The sequence below is a fragment of the Prionailurus bengalensis genome, chromosome D1, assembly GCF_016509475.1.
Source record: "Prionailurus bengalensis isolate Pbe53 chromosome D1, Fcat_Pben_1.1_paternal_pri, whole genome shotgun sequence".
In the NCBI taxonomy this organism is placed as follows: domain Eukaryota; kingdom Metazoa; phylum Chordata; class Mammalia; order Carnivora; family Felidae; genus Prionailurus; species Prionailurus bengalensis.
In genome coordinates this window covers 87,091,701-87,115,273 of record NC_057346.1, presented here as the reverse complement: position 1 = coordinate 87,115,273, position 23,573 = coordinate 87,091,701, and the positions used below count along the sequence as shown (strand labels likewise).

At 44.0% G+C, this 23,573-nt stretch overlaps 1 protein-coding gene across 6 annotated transcripts in view; it reads left to right on the top strand.

The window, feature by feature from the left end:
- The window catches only part of WT1 (WT1 transcription factor), a 50,052-nt gene extending 26,642 nt beyond the window's left edge, over positions 1-23,410 (top strand). For 5 of the 6 annotated variants that reach the window (XM_043580879.1, XM_043580880.1, XM_043580882.1 and 2 more), the window contains 5 exons: positions 11,923-12,019; positions 14,972-15,122; positions 18,814-18,903; positions 19,499-19,591; positions 22,038-23,410. In XM_043580879.1, the coding sequence (XP_043436814.1) occupies positions 11,923-12,019; positions 14,972-15,122; positions 18,814-18,903; positions 19,499-19,591; positions 22,038-22,159 (553 nt within the window). In that variant the 3' untranslated portion in view covers positions 22,160-23,410. The remainder of the gene's footprint in view (positions 1-11,922; positions 12,020-14,971; positions 15,123-18,813; positions 18,904-19,498; positions 19,592-22,037) is intronic. The other variant, XM_043580881.1, reaches the window with a different exon arrangement.
- The last annotated feature ends 163 nt before the right edge of the window (positions 23,411-23,573 follow it).

Here is a 23,573-nt window from a genome sequence, read left to right as displayed (position 1 = left end):
CAGCACAGAGCCCGACGTGGGGCTCAGACTCACAAACCGTGAGATCATGACCTGAGCCAAAGTTGGATGCTTCACCAACTGAGCCACCCAGGCGCCCCTAATTTTTTCTTTAATGTTTATTTATTTGCTTTTGAAAGAGAGAGAGAGACGGTGGGGGGGGGGGGGGAAGAGTGCATGTGGCGTGTGCACGTCAGGGAAGGACAGAGGGAGAGGGTCAGTGCTGAGCCTGACGTGAGCTGTAACTCATGAACCTTGAGATCATGAGCTGGACACTTAACTGAGCCACCCAAGCACCCCAGGGGACATCTAGTCTTAAGAGCCCTGTGCTTAATCCTAGGGTTTTAGGGAGGATAATTTTTTTTAAGTAATTGAGCACAGTTGAGTAAATTTTTCAGATTCAAGGGTGTGTAAGCTAGCTGGGTAGGAGCCTTTAGGAATCCAGGCTGAAAAGATCCTGCTCCATCTTTTCCTGTTGGGTTTGTCTCTTGTGTGGATCTGGGACACCCTAGCGGCAATTTCTGGCCGTAGAGCTAAAGCATTGAGAATGGTAAACCCAGTGAGTTAGATGAAACTGGGGTTCTGATGAACGATCACCTCGATGCCAGACACACGTAAGGAGAGATCGGTTATTTATTATATGGTCTGAATAAGGTGGTCTGTGAAAATGTAGTTCCTGTGTTTGTGTGTGTTGAAGTAGGAATGTAAGTCCCACCTAAAATACCCTTCCGAGTGGTAGGGCCCAGTAAAACTGTGGCGTTTTTGGACTGTGTTCTCTCCAAAAAGTTGTGAGAAACTGGATTTAAATATGTAAAATATCTCTTAGCTCTGCTCTGAGTGTTAAATAAGAGGGAAAAGGTCAGTTGAAGGAAGTTTGTGTACCATTTCAAGTGGTGAGGAAAGCTTGTTGGTTCATAAGGTCTGATTTATACAAGTGTTGTTGTCAGGCTGTTAACCACTCAGCCTGTGTCCCCTGTTAAATAGCGGCTGATGACAGGATTGCATGAGAAGTGAAGACCTAGGAGCCAGAACTATAAAGAAACTTTCAAAAGAGGAATACAACTTAGGTTTTAGTAATGATAACATGTTTGGAACAAGTAGGCATCTTCCAAAAGGTAACACTTTTAAGGGACCATTACTCATTTATAGATACCATGTTCTGAGAAACTTGCTGAAAAAATAAATCCAATTACTTTTAGATAACTGCTAGATTATGTATGAATCAAGACTTTTTCTTTTTTTTTTGTTAATGTTTATTTATTTTTGAGAGAGAGTGAGACAGTGTGAGAGGGGGAGGGTCAGAGAGAGGGAGACACAGAATCAGAAGCAGGCTCTAGGCTCTGAGCTGTCAGCACAGAGCCCGACGCAGGGCTTGAACTCACGGACCACGAGATCATGACCTGAGCCAAAGTCGGATGCCCAACCGACTGAGTCACCCAGGTGCCCCAAACCAAGACTTTTTCTATAGCAGGTGGCAGAATCCCAGTTTTAACTGGCATCAATAAAGGAAAAATTTTAATTTGGCAGCTTACTATATTGTATTTTTATTTATCTATTTTTTAACGTTTATTTATTATTGAGAGACAGAGAGACACAGAGCGTGAGCAGGGGAAGGGCAGAGAGAGGGGGAGACACAGAATCTGAAGCAGGCTCTAGGCTCTGAGCCGTCAGCACAGAGCCTGATGCAGGGCTTGAACCCACGAACTGTGAGATCATGACCTGAGCCGAAGTTGGTTGCCTAACCAACTGAGCCACCCAGTCACCCCTGTATTTTTATTTTTTTTTAAGTTGATTTATCTATTTTGAAAGAGAGGGAGAGAGAGCCGGGGAGGGGCAGAAAGACAGGGACAGAGAATCCCAAGCAGGCTCCGCATGGACATGGGGCTCAAACCCATGAACCAGGAGATCATGACCTGAGTCGAAGTCAGATACTTTACCAACTGAGCCACCCAGGCACCCCTTACTGTATTGTATTTTAAAACTCCCATGTCTGGATTCAGGGTCTCAGATGGTGTCATTAGGACATGGTTTCCTTGTCTCTTATCTCTACTGTTTCTGTGCTGGCTGCCTTCTCAGACAGGCTCTCTCCATTGTGGCAAAAATAGCTCTGGTTTTTGGCAATTACAGCCTCAAAAGGAGAAAGCTCTCTATTGGTTCTTTTCCGGCAAAAGACCCAGGGAAGTTTCTGAATGGCCTGGGTTGGGTCATGTGGCTAGAGAATGCACTGGTCTGATTGGCCAGGTCCTGAGCATGTCCTCACCCCTGGAGCCAGAGGGGAGGATTAGAAGAGAAGGATGGTTTCCTAGAAAGGAAAAGGGCCCTGTTTCCAGAGGAAGGCGGGATGGATGTGGAGTGGGCAGAACAAGAGATACTCAACAGAGAATTAAAACAAAGTTAATAAAAGTGGGGTGAGTCCTTCTCCCTTCCAGATAACATGTGGAGCTGGATACCATAGGGATGTTTGAGACCTGGATGGAAAATAAAATGAAGGATGGTGCAGAGGAGAAGCCTTCTTTCTAATGCTCATGGGAAAAGTGCTCATTAAAAGGTGTAATAGTTAGAATTACTATAGTATACTTTCCAACTAAAAGTGAGACCACATAGGGGCATCTATGGGGCTTAGTTGGTTAAGCATCTGACTTCAGCTCAGCTCATGATCTCACAGTTTGTGAGTTCGGGCCCCACATCAGGCTCTCTGCTGTCAGCACCCCCCCCCACCCCACCCCTCTGCCCCTCCCCTGTTCATGCTCACACTCTCTCTCAAAACAAAACAAAACAAAACAAAACAAAAAACCCCCCAAAAAAACCCATTAAAATAGTGACACAAACTATATTATGTTTTCATTAAAAGTCAAAAATGCATCTTATTCTTTTTTGTATCTGATACATACAACTTATATTTTATTTTTTTTAATATGACATTTATTGTCAAATTGGTTTCGATACAACGCCCAATGCTCATCCCAACAGGTGCCCTCCTCAGTGCCCATCACCCACTTTCCCCTCCCTTCCACCCCCAATCAACCCTCAGTTTGTTCTCAGTTTTTAAGAGTCTCTTATGGTTTGGCTCCCTCCCTTTCTAACCTTTTTTTCCCCTCCCCCTCCTCCTCCCCCATGGTCTTCTGTCAAGTTTCTCAGGATCCACATAAGAGTGAAAACATATGGTATCTGTCTTTCTCTGTATGACTTATTTCACTTAGCATCACACTCTCCAGTTCCATCCACGTTGCTACAAAAGGCCATATTTCATTCTTTCTCATTGCCAAGTAGTATTCCATTGTGTATATAAACCACAACTTCTTTATCCATTCATCAGTTGATGGACATTTAGGCTCTTTCCATCATTTGGCTATTGTTGCATCTTATTCTTGAGATCTGAAATGAAACACCTGAAGGGAGGAGGAGGACAAATTTTTCAAGAAAAAAAAATAGCTGATTGTTTTCTGTAGATTATACTTCAGAGGAAATTATATACCCATGATTCACCAGATTGTGGACATTCCCTTTTTTTTTTTAAACTCAGTCAACTTTAACTTAGTTGTTTTATTTTTAGGTTCTACTTTCTGTGCTGGATTCATAAAAGAATCTGCATTGCTTGCTCTTTCCCATTATGTTTGCAGGAACAGAATAATCCTTTGACCAATTGATTTGTTAGATTCCCACTATAAAAGGTGAAATTACTTGAAGAAAGAGATTGGCTAGATGGCATTGCTGATGATGTTTGCGCAGAATTTGATTTAAATATTGCCCTTAGCACATCACATCCAGGCAGAGAATAAAAAAGCACTCACGTTGAGCTAGAGGTGGTTGTGCTTCATTGCCACCACCTCTGACTATGTGCAGAAAGAGAATTCAATATGTATTCATCTTCTCAAGTCACATCTTATAAGTGGATGTGAAAGCGAATTTTGAAATTACTCTGGCTACAGGGAAATTAGGTTTTCAATCAGTGAAGCTTTTAAACGTAAGCATTCTGGTGTGACCACTTAGGCTTCCTAGGTGAAGTTCCTGTTCTTTCAGCTCTGAGTCCTCTAGTTTGAGTCCTCTAGTTCAAGTCCCAACTATCTCTGTGCATGGTGTGTCCTTGTGAATGCTGAGCATTTGTGCAGAGGCTTATTGTTTCTTTGGGCTTGGTTTTATTTCTTTGGTTGTCCTCCCTTAAGTTTCTTTTATGCTGTAACTGTCCTTCTCACCCCCACCTCCTTTTTTTTTTTTTTTTTTTTTTCCTCCTCATGGTATTGATATGTTGGAGATAGCAGGTCAGTTGGCTGGTAAAATATCTCACAACCTGGATTCAGCAGATTGCTTTCTTTTACAGTTTTTTAACTTTAGACCTCCATCCCCTGTATTTCCTATATAAATAGGTAGTTAGATCTAGAGGCCTGATTAGATTTGGGTTCTTTTCTTTCTTCTTTTTCTTAGCAAGAGTAATTTAAACTGGTGCGTTTAGCCTTATCTCTTGTGTCTAATCTTTAAAGAGGCACACTTTTTGAACATGGTTCCAGTGCTCTTTTCCCTCAAAAGTGGCACATGGGACAGGGGTGATGGTTCTCAAGGCTTGCAGCAAAGTTTATTTTCAACACCAAAAAGAATCACACATTTAAGCATCTTGTATATAAGCCTGAGTATCAAGGACGGACAGAGACCAGAGATTGATGGGTAAATTCAATTTTCTGGATATGCAGGAGTTTGAAGTTTTCCCAGGTGCTTTCCTTCAACCTGATTAACTTTGCAGAGGTGCAAAGACAGAGGTGAAGATAGGGGGATGCCTACCTGGCCAAGGACTAGAGGTGGAAGAGAGAAGTCACAGGTGGAGGTTTCCCCTTTTTGAATATTTATATCAAATGTTAATTACCTTCAAAAGTCTCTTTTCTTTCTTTTCTCCCCCCCCCCCTTTTTTTTTAAACCTCTTCTGTTGATAAGGGATTTCAGGGCAGCTCTGGTTTTCTTCATCTGTAAAACCTCTATTCCTTTTTATTAATCTTCTTGTGCCTGTGGAATATCAAAATTAATCATTTCTAAAGAAGCTACTCTTCTAACATTACGGTTTTTTCTGGGCCAAACCTCAACGTACAGGTTTTTAGCATGAAGAGGGTTCATAATTTGTGTTCTATGAGGGACATTTTTCTCTTTTTGTAAACTTTCTAAGGACACATGTTTACATACTTTAAAGCTGTCTAGGAAAAGCAGAATTTCTCAGGATGCATTTTTATGCATTTTAAAGCTGTTTAGGAAAATGTACAGTCCACACCTCCTCCAAGAATAAAGTCACGAGGTATATGCTCTACTGATAACTGTTCCTGCTCAGTGTACTTTCCCAGTTATGTGGAAAGAATTTTCTTTGTAACAATTGTGCTCAGTTTTGGTTGCTCTGTTACATATAAGCAGGCCATTTCTATCGTAGTTAGCTTTGTGCTTTCTTTATACCATAATAAAAATAGTGCCTCAGAGCAGAAGCTGGAGTATACTGAAGACTGACTATCTTAAACTTGTTCCTCCTCACTACTCCCCTTCTCTTATCTTACCCACTCCCACAACATTTTTAAGCCTTCAGCATGCCTGATTTCATTCATACCACTGGAGAAAAGAGCTGGGAATTAGTCCAGTGTCATGATGATAGACGTGAACCCAGGATGGGGTTATACCACCAGAATTGTCTAGCTAGTTTTGAAGGAAGAAGAGCTGGGCTGTCCTGCATTCTGGCCCCATCTCTGCCACTTGCCATCTGTCTGACTTTGGGCAGATAATTCAATGTCTTCTTAAATCTCAATATTTTTTGCTGCAAAATGCAGATCTTACTGGTAAGTAATAGCAAACATTTACCGAGGGCATACCATGTGCCAAACACTGTGCTTTATTTACCTAGTCTCATTTGATGCCTTAATGGTCTGATGGGGAGGTGATGTTTTTCTTCAGGACTAGTCATCTAGATTCATCTGGAGATAAAGGATCCAGATTAACTGAGCTCTTTCAAATGTATCCATCTGTAAGAAACTGAGTAAGTCTGATTCCCTTGGTATGGTAGGTTGAATAATGAACCCCCAAAGATATCTAAGTCCTGATTCCTGGAACCTGTGAATGATACCTTTTGTAGCACAAGTGACTGTGCAGGTGGGATAAAGTTAAGGACCTTGAGATGGGGGAGATTATACTGAATTATCTGGGTTGGCTCCAAATGGAATTAAGTGTCCTTATAAGAAGAAGACAGAAGGGAGATTTGGCTACAGAGGAGTTGTTAGAGATGTGACAAAGGAAGCAAGAGGTCAGAGTGATGTGAGGAAGACATCAAGGAATGCAGGTAATTTCTAGAAACTAGGAAAGACCAGGAAAGAGATTTTTCCCCTCAGCCTCTAGAAGAAAATAGCCCCGCCCACACCTTGCCTTTAGGACACCGAGGCTGATTTTAGACTTCTGATCTGCAGAATTGTAAGGGAGTAAATTTGTGTTTCAAGACCCCAGATTTGTGATAATTTGTTACAGCAGCTGTAGGAAACTGATACACTAGAATTTACAGTCTTCTGTCTATAGCTCCAGTGCTTAAAGCTACTTGCAAGTGGGCCAGTGAAGGTTAGAGGTAAACCGCTGATACCTGTAGATGACGAGTGCTTCTGGATTTTGCCATCGTGGCACTGGTCAAGCTTGCTGTATAGGTGTAGCATCTTTTCACACTTTCAAGGGTTTGGAAGGTTTTAATGCTCAGTCTTTCAAGAATCAGGTGCATCCCCACCCCTACTTTGTTGCCATACGGAAGGAGAGAACAAAATCAAGACAGAATTTTCCATTTTGCAGCTTAAACTTCCTGCACAACCTTTAAAGCTGAGGTGGCAAACCTCAGGTGGCCCTGAGGCCAGAGATCTTTTGTCTGACCTGACAGTGATTCTGTAAAATCTCAATTATTTGCCAGAATTTAACACTGAAACGATCTCACATGAGGATCTTGGTTTCTGACTTTCTGGAGAATGGAAATATCTGAAAACACTGGGTTCGTATGATTGCCAGTCCTCGGCTGGTAGAGCAGAGTTCTTACTTTCTTCCTCACTGTCTGGGTTGGAGGGGAGGTCTAGCCACTGCATATATTTCTACCCTATGAGAGATTTGGGTCTCTCGATTGCTTGATCTGGTGGGATTCACTCTCCACTCTGGAGTTGCTCCATGAATGATAACATTCTTGTCTCCAAGTCCCGATAAATTTTTACCCCATACTATCCAGGGCTTTGTGAATGCTTTATTTGGAAGGTGCATCTTTGGCTCCAGAAATCTCTTCACTAGGCAGATAGCTCCTTGCTCTTCTTGGAAGACTTTATGGCTCCAGATCTCTAAGAACCCTACCCTCACTCCTATTTAGTTCATTTACGGCTTAGTCACTGGAACTTTTTAAGGCTAATTCTCTCAGGGAAAAGCTTGGCGTTACCTGACCATCTAAGCTACCAGCTGGGTCTTAATGGTGGTGACTGTTCCATTTCTGCCTCAGATTAACTCCCACTGATGACATTTGCCCATCCAAATGACTAGATTCTCTGTGATGGCTTCCCTCAGGTTGCTGCATGGACAGACCTTTTACAATCTTATCATTTCCTGAATACCAGAGAACAAGTATAGTATATATATTGTAAATATAATAGTTCCCCACAACAATAAGGAAGATCCTTTTTTTTTAATTAAAAAATAATTTAATGTTTATTTATTTTTGAGAGAGAGAGAGAAACACAGAGTGTGAGCTGGGAAGGGGCAGAGAGAGGGAGACAAAGAATCCAAAGCAGACTCCAGGCTCTGAGCTGTCAGCTCAGAGCTTGATGTGGGGCTTGAACTCACAAGCTGTGAGATCATGACCTGAGCCGAAGTCAGATGCTTAACTGACTGAGCCACCAAGGAACCCCAATCCTTTTTTTTTAAGTGGAAACACAGAAAAGGTGATTTTTCAAAGGTAGAGGAAATATGAAATGGGATGGAAAGCCAATGTTTTGGAAGCCAAATTGAGTCAAAAAGATTTCAACAGTTGGAAATACTTCCTAAAAGAAATAAAATGGAATTTGAAGGATAGCTGTAGTTTTGAACTGGATTTAAAAAAATCATGTCTTCAAGCTCAAGGTGGGAGACATGTGCCTTACTTGCAGTTCTTGCTGTTGTGGACGATGAGGATTCTGTTTGAGGGGGGAAGACCACTGTGACCTGAATGCTAGAAGCGATGTCCCCTTAGATGCGTTCATTGAGTCCGGATAACCTATGGGCCTAACGCATTGATTGTGTTGTGTTTAACTAGCATACTGATTTTCAGAAATTTGCAATGGAATCTCTTTGGCTGAGGCATGTACTCTCTGGCCTTACGCATTTATGTTATTTTCATAATTCTTAAACTTTTTGTGTTTATGGATGGTGGTCCTTCCCCACTCTTCTGGGGGCACTGGGATCCATTTTAAGCCCATGCTTTGAGAGAGACGTTACAAAAGGAAGGGAATCAAGAGGTGGATGATACAGACACTAAAGGAATTGGATACCAGTTTGTTATGATCATTGAGAGAACCCCAGCTCTGTACCCTGGAAAGCTGTCTTCAAATATTTGAAGGAATGTCATGTAGAAGAGGAGTTAGATTCCGTCCATCTCATGGGACATTATGGACTCTGTGCCTTAACTTCAGTCACCCAGCTGAGAGGATACAGAGAGGGGCAAGCTGGTCTGCTTTCAAGGCCAAGTTTACCATGGAGCAGAGGAGACACACAGGGTTGGCTGTAAAACACTAAGACTCTGTGGTTCTCCAGAAGACAGAAAGGAGGCGGCAGATTTCTGCTTGGCTCAGAAAGGCGGCGGCAGATTTCTGCTTGGCTCAGAAAGGCCTTTCTTCACAATTAAAGCACTCCCCAAATGGAATGGGATTCTTTAAAAATTCGCCACCAGTCGTGTTGTGCAACTGTTGATGAGCTAGAAGGGCTTTGAAATGAGGGTTGGAGTAGATACCTTTTCTCCCTCTGTTAGTATACAGTCCCAAGACCACTGACCTGATTTCCTTTACTTACCTAGAGAGAGTTGTCACCATAGTAAATACCTGTGCGTTATACTTAGTGTTCTGGGCAGACCACACTGGGAAGAGCTTTGTAGGGTTTCCACAGTGTGGAATTACATTGATGTGTTGTTTGTCTTTTGGAAACACCAAAGCCAGTAGGCAGACCCAGCTGTAGTTTTTATTCATGGACTTGATAGAAGAACCTAGGGGTTTATTTGGCAGGTAGAGTCTTGTTTCTGGGTGCTTCTTTTTTTTTTTTTCCCCCTTAAGTTTATTTATTTATTTTTGAGAGAGAGAGAGAGAGAGGGAGTGTGCAAGTGGGGGAGGGGCAGAGATAGGGAATCCCAAGAGGGGCTCTGTGCTGTCAGCCTGGAGCCCAATGTGGGGCGGGGCTCGAATCCACAAACGTGAGATCATGACCTGAACTGAAAATAACAGTTGGGTACTTTACCGACTGAGCCACCCAGGCACCTCTCTGGTTGCTTCTTCGGTGTGTTGGCTTATATCTGGCTATGAGGTTACCTTTGAGTAGTATAGCACTTCATTTCCTGGAACAAGTATTTTGAGGAAAATCTATTTCTCACACCCTCCAGGAACCCAAGTAACATCCAGAGATCAGCTGCTAAGACAACAGATTCCTAATTCTTCCTCTTTGATAGCAGAACTTAAAAATAATTCAGATTTCTATTGTGTCCCTAGAGAGCCCTCAGCCCCAGAAAATGTGTAAGTCACATTTTGGCTCCATACAGAGGATGAAGCCACACAGAGGCAGCATGTCTTCACGGCCTTCAAGGCAAAATGTTCTGGCCACATCATTCTTGTCCTGTCCTCTTTCTGCTACCACATCACCACTGTCATCAGTTCTTACATCCCCACTGCCTTTATAGTATAACTGTAAACTGCCACCCAGTTCCTGAAACTGCTCTCACTGTCTATGCAAGGGAGACAGGCAATTCTTTCTAAAAAGCTTGGAGCCAGAATGAAACATGAACTTCCACAGCTGCTGTGGCTGTGGGATGTGCGGACCATATCAGTCATCCTGGCAAACACCCTTTCTCTCCAGGAGTTCTCTCCCCCGTGGAAGTGGGAGTTGAGCCAGCCCCAGGTTTTCCCCACACCCTCAGGTGGAGTGGGCTGATCAGCCAAGCTGCCTGCCTCCCACACTGGGACCCCTGGCATCTCTAGAGTAACACAGGCAGAGGGTGGAGGCTCTCAGCCCTGACAGCGAGTTAATTACACCTGGCGGCTTAGGGGGAAAAAGACTGTGCATGGATCTCATTATTCCCCAAGCTAATTTTGTAAAGCAGCTTTATAAATTCCACATACCATACAGTCCACTAGTTTGGAGTAGAGACATCAGTGGTTTTTAGTATATTCACAGAGTTGTACAACCGCTCCCACAGTTCTAGGACATTTTCAGCAATCACTCTCCCATTTCCCTCAGCTTCCCCAGTCCTAGGCAGCCAATCACCAAACCACTTTCTGTCTCTATAAATTTGCCTATTCTGGACATTTTGTTTAAATGGATGCACACACTGGGGCGCCTGGGTGGCTCAGTCGGTTGAGCGTCCAACTTTGGCCCAGGTCATGATCTCTTGGTTTGTGGGTTTGAGCCCTGTGTCGGGCTCTGTGCTGACAGCTCAGAGCCTGGAGCCTGCTTCGGATTCTGTGTCTCCCTCTCTCTCTGCCCCTCCCCTGCTCTGTCTCTCTCTGTCTCAAAAATAAATCAAAAACATTAAAAAAAATTTTAATGGATGCACACAATAGGTGTGCCCTTTGTGGCTGGCTCCTTTTACTTAGCATGTTTTCAGGGCTTGTCCACATTATCACGTATCAGTACTTCCCACCTTTTTATTGCCAAATAATATTCCAGTTTAGGAATATACTACGTTCATCCATTCATCAGCTGAGAGACATTTGGGTTGATTCCATCTTTTGGCTATTATGAATCATACTGCTAGTACACAATGTGTACATGTTTATGTGTAGATACGTGTTTTCATGTCTCCTGGGAATATACCTAGAAGTGGAATTTCTGGGTCAGATTGTAACTTTATGTCTAATCTTTTGAGTAACTGCCAGATGTTTTCCAAAGCAGCTGCACCATTTCACAGAGATATTTCATAGAAGCTCCTTGTGGTGATTCTAGATGTGATTATAATGTCCTGCATGTAGATAAGAATCTTTACTCTGCCTCATTTGGAAGTACAGTAACTGCAGAACAGATACCAGCTTTGACCTAAAGGAGAGAATACTTTCAGAGTATTCACTTCTCTCAAGTTGTTCATTTCAATGTTCCACATCCCTCAGCCCTTGCGGGAAGGCCAGGATTAGCCTGAGCACCAACTAGAGGACTAGGCAATCTAATGCTAGGGAAGATTATCCAGTGTCCGCTTACGGCACGGGTTGGCTGCAAAGAGTTAAGTTGATCTGGAAAACTTAAGGGGAGAAGGGTCACTGATGTGTAATCCCCACTTCTGAGAATGTGACATTTCTTCTGTGTCATCACTTTCTCGGGGCTATCTGGTAAAAACTGAGTCACGAGGTGCCAACAAAAATCCATTGAACTTAATGTGAAACTTGAGGTATCTGCTCATTCCGGAGACATTCGCGGCTGTCTGTTCTGCTGGCTAGATGGTAAACAACTTGCTGGGGATGAAAGCCATTGTGACTTTTCCCAGCTTGTCTGAGAGGCATAGACACAGATGGCCTCCCTGAGCACAAGGGAGGGCCGCGTGGTGGTGATGCAAGGGTTGAAGAGCCCCCTGCCCTTCACAAAGCCCTGCTTCCAGAGCAGCGAAGACGCAAAAACCAATGGCTGTTGTCCTGTGAGCTTTTTAAAAACATTCTTCTGCTGCAGACGCGCGTTTCTAAAGGGTGCCTGTGGACCGACCTGAGCCTTGTTCTTCCCTCTTTGTGTTTGCAGCCACGGCACAGGGTATGAGAGTGATAACCACACCACGCCCATCCTCTGCGGTGCCCAGTACAGAATACACACTCATGGCGTCTTTAGGGGCATTCAGGTGAGAACTTGGGTCGAGGGGAAGGGGGCTGGCTGGAAGGGGACGTCAATGCCTCTTTTCCTTCTCAACGGCCTTTCACTTGCTTGCTGATGGCCATTTGGCCCTGGTAAGTCTGTTCTTAATTATAGGCTCCTCTGACAATAAAGACCTCTCCTCTTCCGCTGGGCAGAAAGGGCAGCCTCCTGTCCACAGGTCATTGTGAACGCGGTCATCTCCCTGACTCAGACCAAGATGCTTCTGACAGAATCCTGTCCCTTCCCCCTTCACTGCTTAATTCACTCCTCCAGGTGGGCTTGCAGCTCTTGTAACTAATGACCTGGACTCCTGACTTCCCAAGTCAGACCCTCGAATTGGTCTGCATTGTAAAGTGCCCAAAGGTAGGCTCTGCCTTGCCGAGTGTTCTACTAACCATAATGATGGTAATGGCGCCCACTCTGTGGGTGCTGCCCCCTTTCTATGTGCCAGGCACTGTGCTGACTTTTGTAATGGGCTTTTTGTCTTAATAGACGTAATTTTTGGAGCAGTTTTAGGTTTAAGGAAAAATTGTGCAGAAAGTACAGAGTTCCCATATTCTCCCTCATCCCCACCCTCCCCCACAGTCTTCCCTATTGTTAATATCTTGCATTGGTGTGGTACACTTGTTACAATTGATGAGCCAGTATTGGTGTGTGATTGTTAATGAAAGTCCATAGTTTACACTAGGGTTGACTTTTTGTGCTGTGTGGTTCCATGGGTTTTGTTAAATGTGTCATGTCACGGGTCTACCGTTACATTATTGCACAGAATAGTTTCACTGCCTAAAAATAAAAATGTCTATGTTCTACCTACTCATCCGTCCCCCCGTCTTCCCCTCCCCCGGACAGCCACTGATCTTTTCATTGTGTCTATAGTTTCACCTTTCCCCCAAATGTCACATAGTTGGAATCACACAGTTCAGACTCACTTCTGCCACTTAGCAGTAGGCATTTAAGGTTCTATACTTAAACTTTCTTTTTCCATTTAATCCTTAGTGCACCTCTATGAGGTAGGTATTATTATCTCCACTTTATGGATGAGGAGACTGAAGGCCAGAGACAAGTGGCTTGTCCACAATCACATAACTACTTATAAAGCAAGTTTTGCTTGACTCCAGAGCCCCTGTTTTTAACTACCACGTTGCATTGCTTAGGGAAACAGGGGGCTGTGAACAGTTTGGAGGAGAGGGGTCTCCAAGGAGAGTGAGGAAAGAAAAGTAAAAAGGTAAACATTCTGGAGAATGCGGGGAAGTCAATGGAAGGCCACCTCAGCAGAGCCGCTTTGGGGAGGTCAGAACCACACGCAGTGACCAAGGGTTTGCGTGTGTGGCTTTCACTTGTGACTCCGTGGCTGTAACATGAGTAACTGTGGTTATACTTCACCAGCATAGTCAGTACTCTAGGAAAAAGTTGTGTGTGACCCAGGTCCCCACATGACGTGTGGGTCAGGTAGCTCTGAGATGTTCTGACTGATGTTTCCAGAAGCATCATGGTGACAGAACAGCATGTGCCCTCAGCCCAAACCTTCCAGGGGTGAGAATAAAGCCGAGGATTGCAGAAATACGGAAATCTGATGGAAGTATGGGAAGAGTCATCCCAGTCTCTCCTTCAACAAATACCACCGGAATCCTCCACCGGGACCCTTGACTGACATTGACAACTCAGTTTTATATCCCAGTGCTGTGTGCGCTGCATCTAGATTGAATTAAAGGAAGTGAAGGAAGCTCCATTTGTCTTTCTTTCCACAAAGCCCGGTTTGTCAGACTCGCTGTCATGGCTGCTGATAGACTCCAGATCTCACAGGTGCTGTTTCACTACCGACTCATTTTCTCCTAGAGTCTACCGTTCAAACGTAGCCGGCTCACCATTTAAATTCACGCCACCATTTGCCTTGAGACACTGTGGCCTGTCAACAGCAAAGTTGTATGTCACTAAGTACTTCTCCTTCAAAAAAGAAGCTCTCACAGTGCAAGGCAGTGTGAAATAGAAACTAGAACATAAGCATGGTGTGGAAAATGCACAGAGCAGGGGATGGGTTAAGCTCAGAGGCAGTTCCAGGTCTTAAAACATAGATGTGTTCTTTGGTCTTGACTTTTGCACATCTGTAAGAGAGTGAGGAGGATTCAGTGGCCCCCGGGGCACTCCCACTGCTCCTGTCTAAGGGTCATTGATCCTGAGAGCAGGAAAAATTTGCCTCACTGTGGCCTTTTAGCACCTTGTCATGAAGGACTGACCATTCACCTACCCACTCCCACAAGATCAAGGGAATAAACAATGAAGGACATGTAAAGTGCACAGAAGGCAGCCAGTGTTTTCTGGTGGTATTACTAAATGTTTACACTGGCTACACCATTGGCCTTTGGTGGTTTTAGCCCCTTCGCAAAGAGAACCCTCAAATCTCAGGGGCTCCTCCTTCCTTGTCATCTACTCCCACATGGAAAGTGTGGTCAGCTTGGGGTTCGTTTAGTATCCCATATTTCTCTCTAATAAGGACTTCCCTACCTGTTGCAAGTGGGGCCTGAGGTCATGTGGCCATGTGTCCAAATGGGAGGAAGTAGAATAGAACCTGGGACTTTGGACTTCCAGACCTCACTGCCTCAAGTGGAGAAGCTGAGGGATGGGATGGATTGGGAGCTCTTGTAGCACCAGCATTTCTTTGCCAGATCCTCTGGATCAGCGTCCCCAAACAGACAGATGAAGTACTGATTCTGGTTGATCAATAGTGATGACGTTGAAGTATTGCATTGTAGAATGTCCTGCTCTGTCACCCATTAGTGATGCTTGCTGTGGGTATCTGGGGTATGCATGGGAGTGGTTTTAGGTTTTAATATCTGCCATCCCTTCCTCAGGTTTAATCTAAAGCTCACTTTCCCTCAGGACTGACACGAATGTTCACATGTGGCTTAAAGCCTCCATTTCTCTTACACTCTGCCTACAGGATGTGCGACGTGTGCCCGGAGTTGCCCCGACTCTTGTCCGGTCGGCATCAGAGACCAGTGAGAAACGCCCCTTCATGTGTGCTTACCCGGGCTGCAATAAGAGATATTTTAAGTTGTCACACTTACAGATGCACAGCCGGAAGCACACTGGTAAGTGTGTCCGCTGTCCAGCCTTGTTTCCGGTGGCCTTTGGGCAAGGGTGGTTCAGGAGCTCCTCCTCCTGGCTGTCACACCTCTAAGGACACAGGAGATTTCTTGGATTGACAGTAGGCAGTGCTTTGAAAGGTCTGGCCAAGGTGATAAAAAAAAAAAAAAGGTTGCAGGGGCATTTTGCATCCTGACTGTCCATCCTTTAATAAAAAAGTCAGTAAACTGTCTTCAGGAAGGGCTGAGCAGAGTGATGGAAAGAGAATTCCACAGAACTAAAGAGACTTACTTGTCTTTGAATTCAGGCTACACGACCAAATGGTGAGACATTGAGCATTTGGTCCTCATTTTGCCTTGTGGAAGATGGAAATGACAATGCCTACCTTATATGATTTTTAAGACTAGGTTAACTTTAAAAAAATTTTTGTAATGTTTATTTATTTTTGAGAGAAGGAGAGACAGAGTGTGAGATGGGGAGGGTCAGAGAGAGAGGGAGACACAGAATCTGAAGCAGGCTCCAGGCTCTTTGCTGTCAGCACAGAGCCCAACGCGGGGCTCAAACTCACAAACCAAGAGATCATGACCTGAGCTGAAGTCGGATGCTTAACCAACTGAGCTACCCAGGTGCCCCCAAACTAGATTATCTTTGAAAATAAAATTGGGGGCGCCTGGGTGGCGCAGTCGGTTAAGCGTCCGACTTCAGCCAGGTCACGATCTCGCGGTCCTTGAGTTCGAGCCCCGCGTCAGGCTCTGGGCTGATGGCTCAGAGCCTGGAGCCTGTTTCTGATTCTATGTCTCCCTCTCTCTCTGCCCCTCCCCTGTTCATGCTGTGTCTCTCTCTGTCCCAAAAATAAATAAACGTTGAAAAAAAATAAAAAAAAAAAAAGAAAAGAAAATTGGATTAAAGGCATTAGATATGAAGCATGTAGTATAGTACGCTATGTCAATGGCCTGAATAAACAATAGTGTCACTATTGTTTTGTTAAAGAGAGAGGTTCTCTATTAGGCTCTCTAAAGAGAGAGGACCTATTCTGGGAGTTTGGTAATAAGACAGTTTGAGGGATTGATGGGCAAGGTCATCATAAGACTTAAGGAGAGATGGTCCAAAGAAAAACTTTTAACTGCTTGATTAGTAATAACCAACCAGATAGGAATAGGAAAATGGATTTGTAGGGTTAATTTTTGTTTTCAATCTTAAAAAAACAAACAAACATGATTTTTGATGATGTGTCAAGGAAGGCTGGGTTTTCCCACAGGTCAAGGGATTTGCCTCCCTCTAGGGAAGAGAATTGGCCTCGTCTGGTTCCTGGCCATCTTGGATGTGATTTTATTATTGATCACAGATGTTTGCTGTTGGCCTTGTGGGCACTGGATGGGAGTGTGGTTGGGTGTCGGCTGCAGGGAAAGAGTGTGGAACACAGCCTTTCCTGCAGGGGGGTTGGTGTCATTTTTTCCCCATAACTGGAAGGACAGCTTCATTGTTACAACTACCCTTACTGTTTTGTTATTACTGCTTATTTTGCTTTGGGGAAGCTGAAGAAGAGAGTGCGTTCGCACTCAGTAGACCACATGCTTTGGGGCTAAAGGTGAGAGAACTAGGGATGTTATATTTCTACATGTTTCCCCCAATATGATCATTTGAGAAGTATCTGTTAAAGTTATAAGGAAAATGATAGAGCAAAATTGTGACTGGAGAAATGCAAGAGAATGCATTGAAGGCAATATGGTTGTTGAAACTTTTAACGGGGAAGAGACACTTAGCAAGCAGTAAAGGGGAGATGTCTGTGTGAAGGGAAAGCAGTGGACAAGCTAACCAAGACCCTCAGACCCACCTGAGGCTCTAAGAAGCTCTTCTTGGCAGAAGACAGGACAGCAGCCTGGTATTTAACAGTCCTGCAGCCCTTTTCTTGAAAGAATGCAATCTTATCTATATGTAATAATGTTAAGTACTTCTGTATTAAATACTTTTTATGTGCCAGACTTTCCACATGCATTATTTCATTTAATCCTCACACACCGGCACAGTTATCAGGTGGGTAGGATATAGTGGAAGCAGGACCCAAACTCATGCCTTTTAACTCCCAAGTCACAAACTCCCTTCTCAAAAGTTTAGAGTCTATTTTGGAGCCAGGCTACACACAAATGAAAAGAGATGAAGAGAGCATAGGATAATGTACTAGAACAGAGGCTGGAGGAATTTGAGGAGAGTTGCTGATTTGAGCTAAAGTCATCCCAGAAGGAGGAAGGGCTTAAGCTAACCATCAGAGGGTTGGTAGGGTACGGTAGAGGAAGTCAAGAAGGAGCAGAAGCAGAAAGGCAGGGAAAAGATATTAGACTGAGTAGTGTTGTTGAAGTATAAGGCACCAGGCCAGATGTAAATACAAAGTTAACGGGGGGCCCCTGCCCTCAGGATTTTCCAGCCCACGGTGAAAGGCAGCCCTGGACGCAGCCTCCCACGTTAGGTGTTCTATGATCAGTTCCGTACTGCGAGAAGGAAGGGCTTTCAATCTGAACATGAAATTTCCAAGAAGGCATTGAAGAGGAAACAAGGGGCATTAGAGAGGGATGTACGGCAGACTTTTTGATGGGTGGGAACATGGATGGAGATAGGGACAAATGGCGGTTGGGGTCAGCAAAGTGCAAGGCAGATTTGGGGAAGGGTGAGCTTTGGGATAGCAGGAATGCAGACTAATCAGGGGGAATAGAGGAAGTTATGAGGCCTGAAAGGCAACTAAGGACTGCCCTGCAACAGAAAGACTGACTGGTCCTGGGATAGCTTGCTCTCCATCCCAGAACACTGGTGACTCAGAATTCTCATAAGAAGGTGGGAAGGCCCAAGGTCTCTCAGTGCACTCATGGGGCTTAGTTCCCAGTATTTGGCTGAACTTTCTCTAGCAAGGACAGGGGTGGGGCTTCTGCATTCTGAGGCAGAAGGTTGTGTAATCCCACTACTGATGTCTCTCGGATAAAGGGATACCAGAATCTTTCTAAATACTTTGGCTCCTGGTTTAACTTGGGTGTCTCACAACCATGGGGCTTTTTGTGCTTGATTCAGGAATGAGAAGTCAGTAGTGGAGAGCACCAAATCTTTAGGCCATAAAACATAAAACACTTATTTCATGAGGCCAGCTCCAAGGCATATCCATTCTAGAATTCTGCCTCCAACTCAGTTTAGGAGTTAACACTTTTTTGGTTTATTATTGATCTAAAGATTCTCTACCAGTATTTAATTTAATTTAATTTTTATTTTAATTTTTATTTATTTATTTTTATTTTTTTTAGCAGTACTCTGGGCTAAGCTCTTTATGTGGATGGTCTTGTTTAATCTGTTCATAAATCCTTTGAAGCTGTCAGATTATCAGCCCCATTTCTCAATAAGGAAATAGCCCCTCACCCAGAGCTTTAAGTGTCAGAGCTGGATGTGACCCTACTGTCAGACTTCAGAACCTGAGCTCCTGTCCACTTGTAACTTGCAGGTTAGGGACCATCCTCAATCAACCAGTTCCCCATTCTACACCCAGCTTAGTACAGGTGGGCCTTTAGCCTCACATTGCCGTTGGCCTCACCACCCTAGCAAGGTCCATCAAGTGCCTTAGGCATTTTGGGATCCCTTCAGTCCCCTGAGGAGAAGTAGCCTTTAATGACATCCCCATCTCCAGTGTCATTTTCAAATGGAATGTGTGTCTTCCCCAAGGTGAGAAACCATACCAATGTGACTTCAAGGACTGTGAGCGAAGGTTTTCTCGTTCAGACCAGCTCAAAAGACACCAAAGGAGACACACAGGTTTGTAGGCTCACTTCTCCTTGCTGGTAGTATGTTCTGGGTTGCAGCTGCTTTTGTGATTCTCTTTGTTGTTGAATATGGATGGGAGAGGGTTAGCCATTTGTTTAGTTTTTCCAATAATTCCCTCCCCTCAAATATCTGGGGATTTTCCTGTTCTTAAAAAAAAAAAAGAAAGAAAGAAAAGGAAACATCCCACATTTCTCCAGCAAACCGCGGAACAGTGGGATCCCACCAGCCATCTGCTGATGACACGTTGAACAGCAGTGAAGAGCAGGGTGGTGGAGAGCATAATCCAATTTATAGTGTGTGATTCACTTTTTCAGTCTCGGACACAGCTGGGACGTTGGTGAGAAGCTGGACGTTTGTGGTTAAGGACTAGTTGTTCCCAAAAACCAAGCAGGTCTTCAAGGATTACTGTTGCAGAATCAGGTGGTTTCATGCTAGGCCTGGGGACCTGGGGAAATCTGAGGGTGAGACAGACATCACAGGTGGCTGGAAATGCCCGGCTCTTCGGGCCACCAGGAAGCAGGCCTTGTGGGCCTCGTTATGCTCCCACATTGTTAGGGCTGCGGCTAGACCTTCTCTGTCCGTTTAGGTGTGAAACCATTCCAGTGTAAAACTTGTCAGCGAAAGTTCTCCCGGTCTGACCACCTGAAGACCCACACCAGGACTCATACAGGTAAAACAAGTGCGTAAACTTTTCTTCACATTTATTTTTCATTATTTTTTTTAAAAAAAAATACTGTTGAATGAAGTTGTGATGAGAGAGAGATTGGAAAAGTCTAGTGGAGAAGTTCTGAGCAGGTTTAGACTCAGTTGAGAGGAAGAACAATGCATGGCTGTCTTTAAATAATAACATTGTTTCAGAAGAGGTGGGGTGGGAACTACTAGCAAAAGGGAGATGTGAAAAGAACTTATTACTGAGCGTCCAGAACAAAAGGAAGAGTTGAAGTAGCCAGTTTTCTGTCACATCACATTGCATTACTCAGTTTGATAGGATAATCAACTTTACAGAAAAACAGCAGAAATTCTTCCAAGCCAGATATTTATTCTTTGGAGAGCTCACATTTCATGACACAATTTTCAGAGACCTAAATCCTTGCTGTGCTAAAAGTTAATGTCCCAGGAGTAGTCATGGTTTCTGCCAGACTTGTATCAGCATACGGCTACTATTTCCTTTCTACTGGTATAGAGAGGGGAATAAGACATTTATTCCCTGGCTGCTGAAAGTTTTTGCTTTTCCACAAGACTGGTGTGATTCACAATGAAAATAGCTCCATCTTTGTTATGTATTTTCTAACTTTGGGAGGAGGGCCAAGGCTTAGGGTTATCTCACTGTATTTTTGCAACATCCTTGTAAGAAGAGGAGGGTAGGCATGTTTTATCCCCATTTTCCAGATCAGGAGACTGAGGCACATAGTCATGAAATGACTTGTTTACAGTCCCAAAGCTAGTAAGTAGCAAACCCAATTCTGTCTGCTCCCAGTCCCACAATATGCCACAGCCTTCTTTGTTGGAGAAAGAGCATGGGTTCATCTCACAGCCCAGGGAATATAGAAATCAGGAAGAGAGTCAATGTCAGCAAAGCTGAATGCCATTGAGAGACGGAGGAGAGTGACTGACCAACAAGAGAAAGGGTTGGGATGTGTCTATTAGGAGATAACCTTTGACAGCCTGGCTGGAGGTCAGGTGGAGGGGCAGGAGCTAGATCAGGAAGAGCAGAGGAACAGTGAGTGGGAGGCGAAGGAAAACGTGAGATCATGAGTCCCAGATTCTCAGCCCAAATAGGCTGCATTTACAGAGTCAAGGCGTCTGTGCCCCGAGTTGGTGGGATGGGCATAATTTTTGCCCTACTCAGGTGCCTTTGGTATTGCTTCTTTTAGTCCCAAGCTCATAATTTGGTGAGAAACTTATCGTCCCTTGTACCCTGCCCCTTCTGCCCCATTTCTCCATTCCATCCACTGAACCCTGTGCATATCTGCATGTGTGCAAAATGACCTGTGTCTCTGGCAGCCTGTTTCACCCTGTGTTTGATCAGCCCCCAGTCCTGACGCTGGGACAGTGCCTCCCCTGGGACATTTCTTGGTGCTTGTCCCAAACAATAGTTCTCATAGGAGAGGCAAACTGGAAAGATCTCCCTAGTGGACCAGAGATAGGCTCCTGTAGTATTTTTACTTAGGATAAAGCCACAGCTCTATTTCCATTATGGCCAGGTCCGGGAGGTGGGATACTGCTAAGTGCATGAACCTTGGAATAGACAGACCTGGATTTAAGTCCTGCTTGGGTCTGCCCTCACCAGATGTCCAGCTTCATATCTAGAGTGGGGATAACGATGCTTCTGTTACAGGGCTGTTGCAAGGAATACATGAAGTAATGTATATAGATGATGCCTAGCACAAGGCTGGGCATATTTAATTTAAGGCCCTCATTATCCTCCCTATCCAGAATGAAGCTTGGAAGGAACTTCTGAGAGCTCCTTGGATGGAAAAGTCTCAATCTTTTGGCAATCTTGTTAAGAATCTTAAAACTATGATAGGGATTATACTCTGAGTAACACTTTAATGTTAAAGAAGCAAATATCCTGCAAACTAGTGTCAGGGATTTATTTTAAAATATCCAGCCCATTCAGAATATCTACACAGACAGACACAGTAAAGTTACAGTCATAGCTCTGTTATTGGATGGCAATCGATCCGTTAGTATCCAGAGTAATGATCCTGAGCCCCTGCAGCCCAGATGAGCTCAATTCCCTGAAGAGGCAGTGGAGGGGAAGCATTTACACAATTCCCAAAATGGCCTAATAGCAGAGGCTGAAACAAATGTTTCTCCCCCTTGATGACATATGAATTGCCCAGACACTTTCATTAACAAGACTCATTCCTTCTCTGCCATTTCCCCAGTCTTCTGACTGAATAATATTTTATAATTTTTTACAGTTTTTTAATCCTTAAGGGCCCAGAGGTGCTGCCGTTTCAAGGCTGCCTATGAAATGAGCCCGATTTGTTAGCCTAGGGAAAGAGGTAGAGGGAATCGGGAGTGGGTGTCTTGGGATAATTTAACTCGGGCCTTTGATAGTTGAACTTGTGCCCAGGCTCTCCACTGCAAGTGTCTCTGACTGGCAATTGTGTCAACAGGTGAAAAGCCCTTCAGCTGTCGGTGGCCCAGTTGTCAGAAAAAGTTTGCCCGGTCAGACGAACTAGTCCGCCATCACAACATGCACCAGAGAAACATGACCAAACTCCAGCTGGCGCTTTGAGGGGTCCGACCCGGGGACAGTTCTGTGGCCCAGGCAGGACAGTGTGTGAACTGCTTTCCAATCTGACTTTAAAGTTCCTCCACACTCACCTAAGAAGGAAATGGCAGGTGATCTTCATCCAGCTTCCAAGACAAGATGCCTGTACCACTGGATCCTACCAGGTTTGCCCGGAGGAGTTGGGCTCTGCTTTGCCTGCTTTTAGTCAGCTCGAAGGCCCTGGAGAAGTGGCTAACAATGTCCAGTTAGTTAAAAGCCCATCTCTGCCATTTGGTCTGGATTTTCACTGTAAGAAGAGCCATTGTTGATAATGTCCCCCCGCCCTCTTCTTCTCCTTTTATGCTCTTTTCACTAGGAATGGAGTCATTGTACCATTTTCCATCATAGAATATTTATAGGCCAGGGCATGTGTATGTGTCTGCTAATGTAAACTTTGTCATGGTTTCCATTTACTAACAGCAAGAAATAAATCAGAGAGCAAGGCACCGGGGGTGAGTCCCGTCCGACATTCCGGAGGTTAGACAGGCCGCTAACCTGGAAGGCAGGATGTAGGACTACCATGCAACTTTAAAAATTTCGTGTGTTTCAAGCAGCTGAAAAAAGAATCCGAACTAACCAGTACCTCTGTAGAGAAACCTAAAAGAATTTTTCCGTTCAGTTGATACAATGTTAACATTAGCACAATGCTGTTAAGAGACTGTGCTTGAAGATCTGAGATTTTGGTTTTGTTTATTTTTGACTTTTTAGAGCGGTAATCCTATGCATCTTCAGAGATGTACATATTTCCTCACACCAAAAAAGTGGAATTCATTATTATCATTTGGGGTGTCCTTTGAGTGTACCAACCACGCTGGTTATGTGGCTTCAAGTTGTAAAAATTAAAGTGACTCTGAAAGAAAATAGGGCTGGTCCAGGATCTCCACTGATAACTTTGAGTCTACCAGTGTATGTGAAAAAAATGAGACTTGTGTGAGGAAATCCATTGTTTAAAGTTGGTTGGGTGTGTGTATGTGTGCGTGTGTGTGTGTGTGTGTGCAAACGAGGGTGTTTGTTATTTACTGTTGCTTGAACTTATTGTGTAAATAAAAATACTGATAATGATTTGCTCTTTGACAACTGAAGTTAGAAAATGTATAAATGTTAGATGCATCACTGTTTTGGTGTTGATCTTACAACGTATCAATGATAACACTAAAAATGTAACCTGCATTTTTCACTTCGCTCTCAATTAATTAAAGTCTATTCGAAAGGAAAGTGGCAAGATTGTATCGGCTGTATTGTGTTCAAATCTTAAGGACAGTTGAGACGGTCTTAAACAGGTAAGAAGATGCTACTGACATGGACAATCACGAGCACTAGTGTAGTCTATCCTGGTCCTGACTATTATCTGTTTCTGTCTGTCAAACCTCAGGAGGCA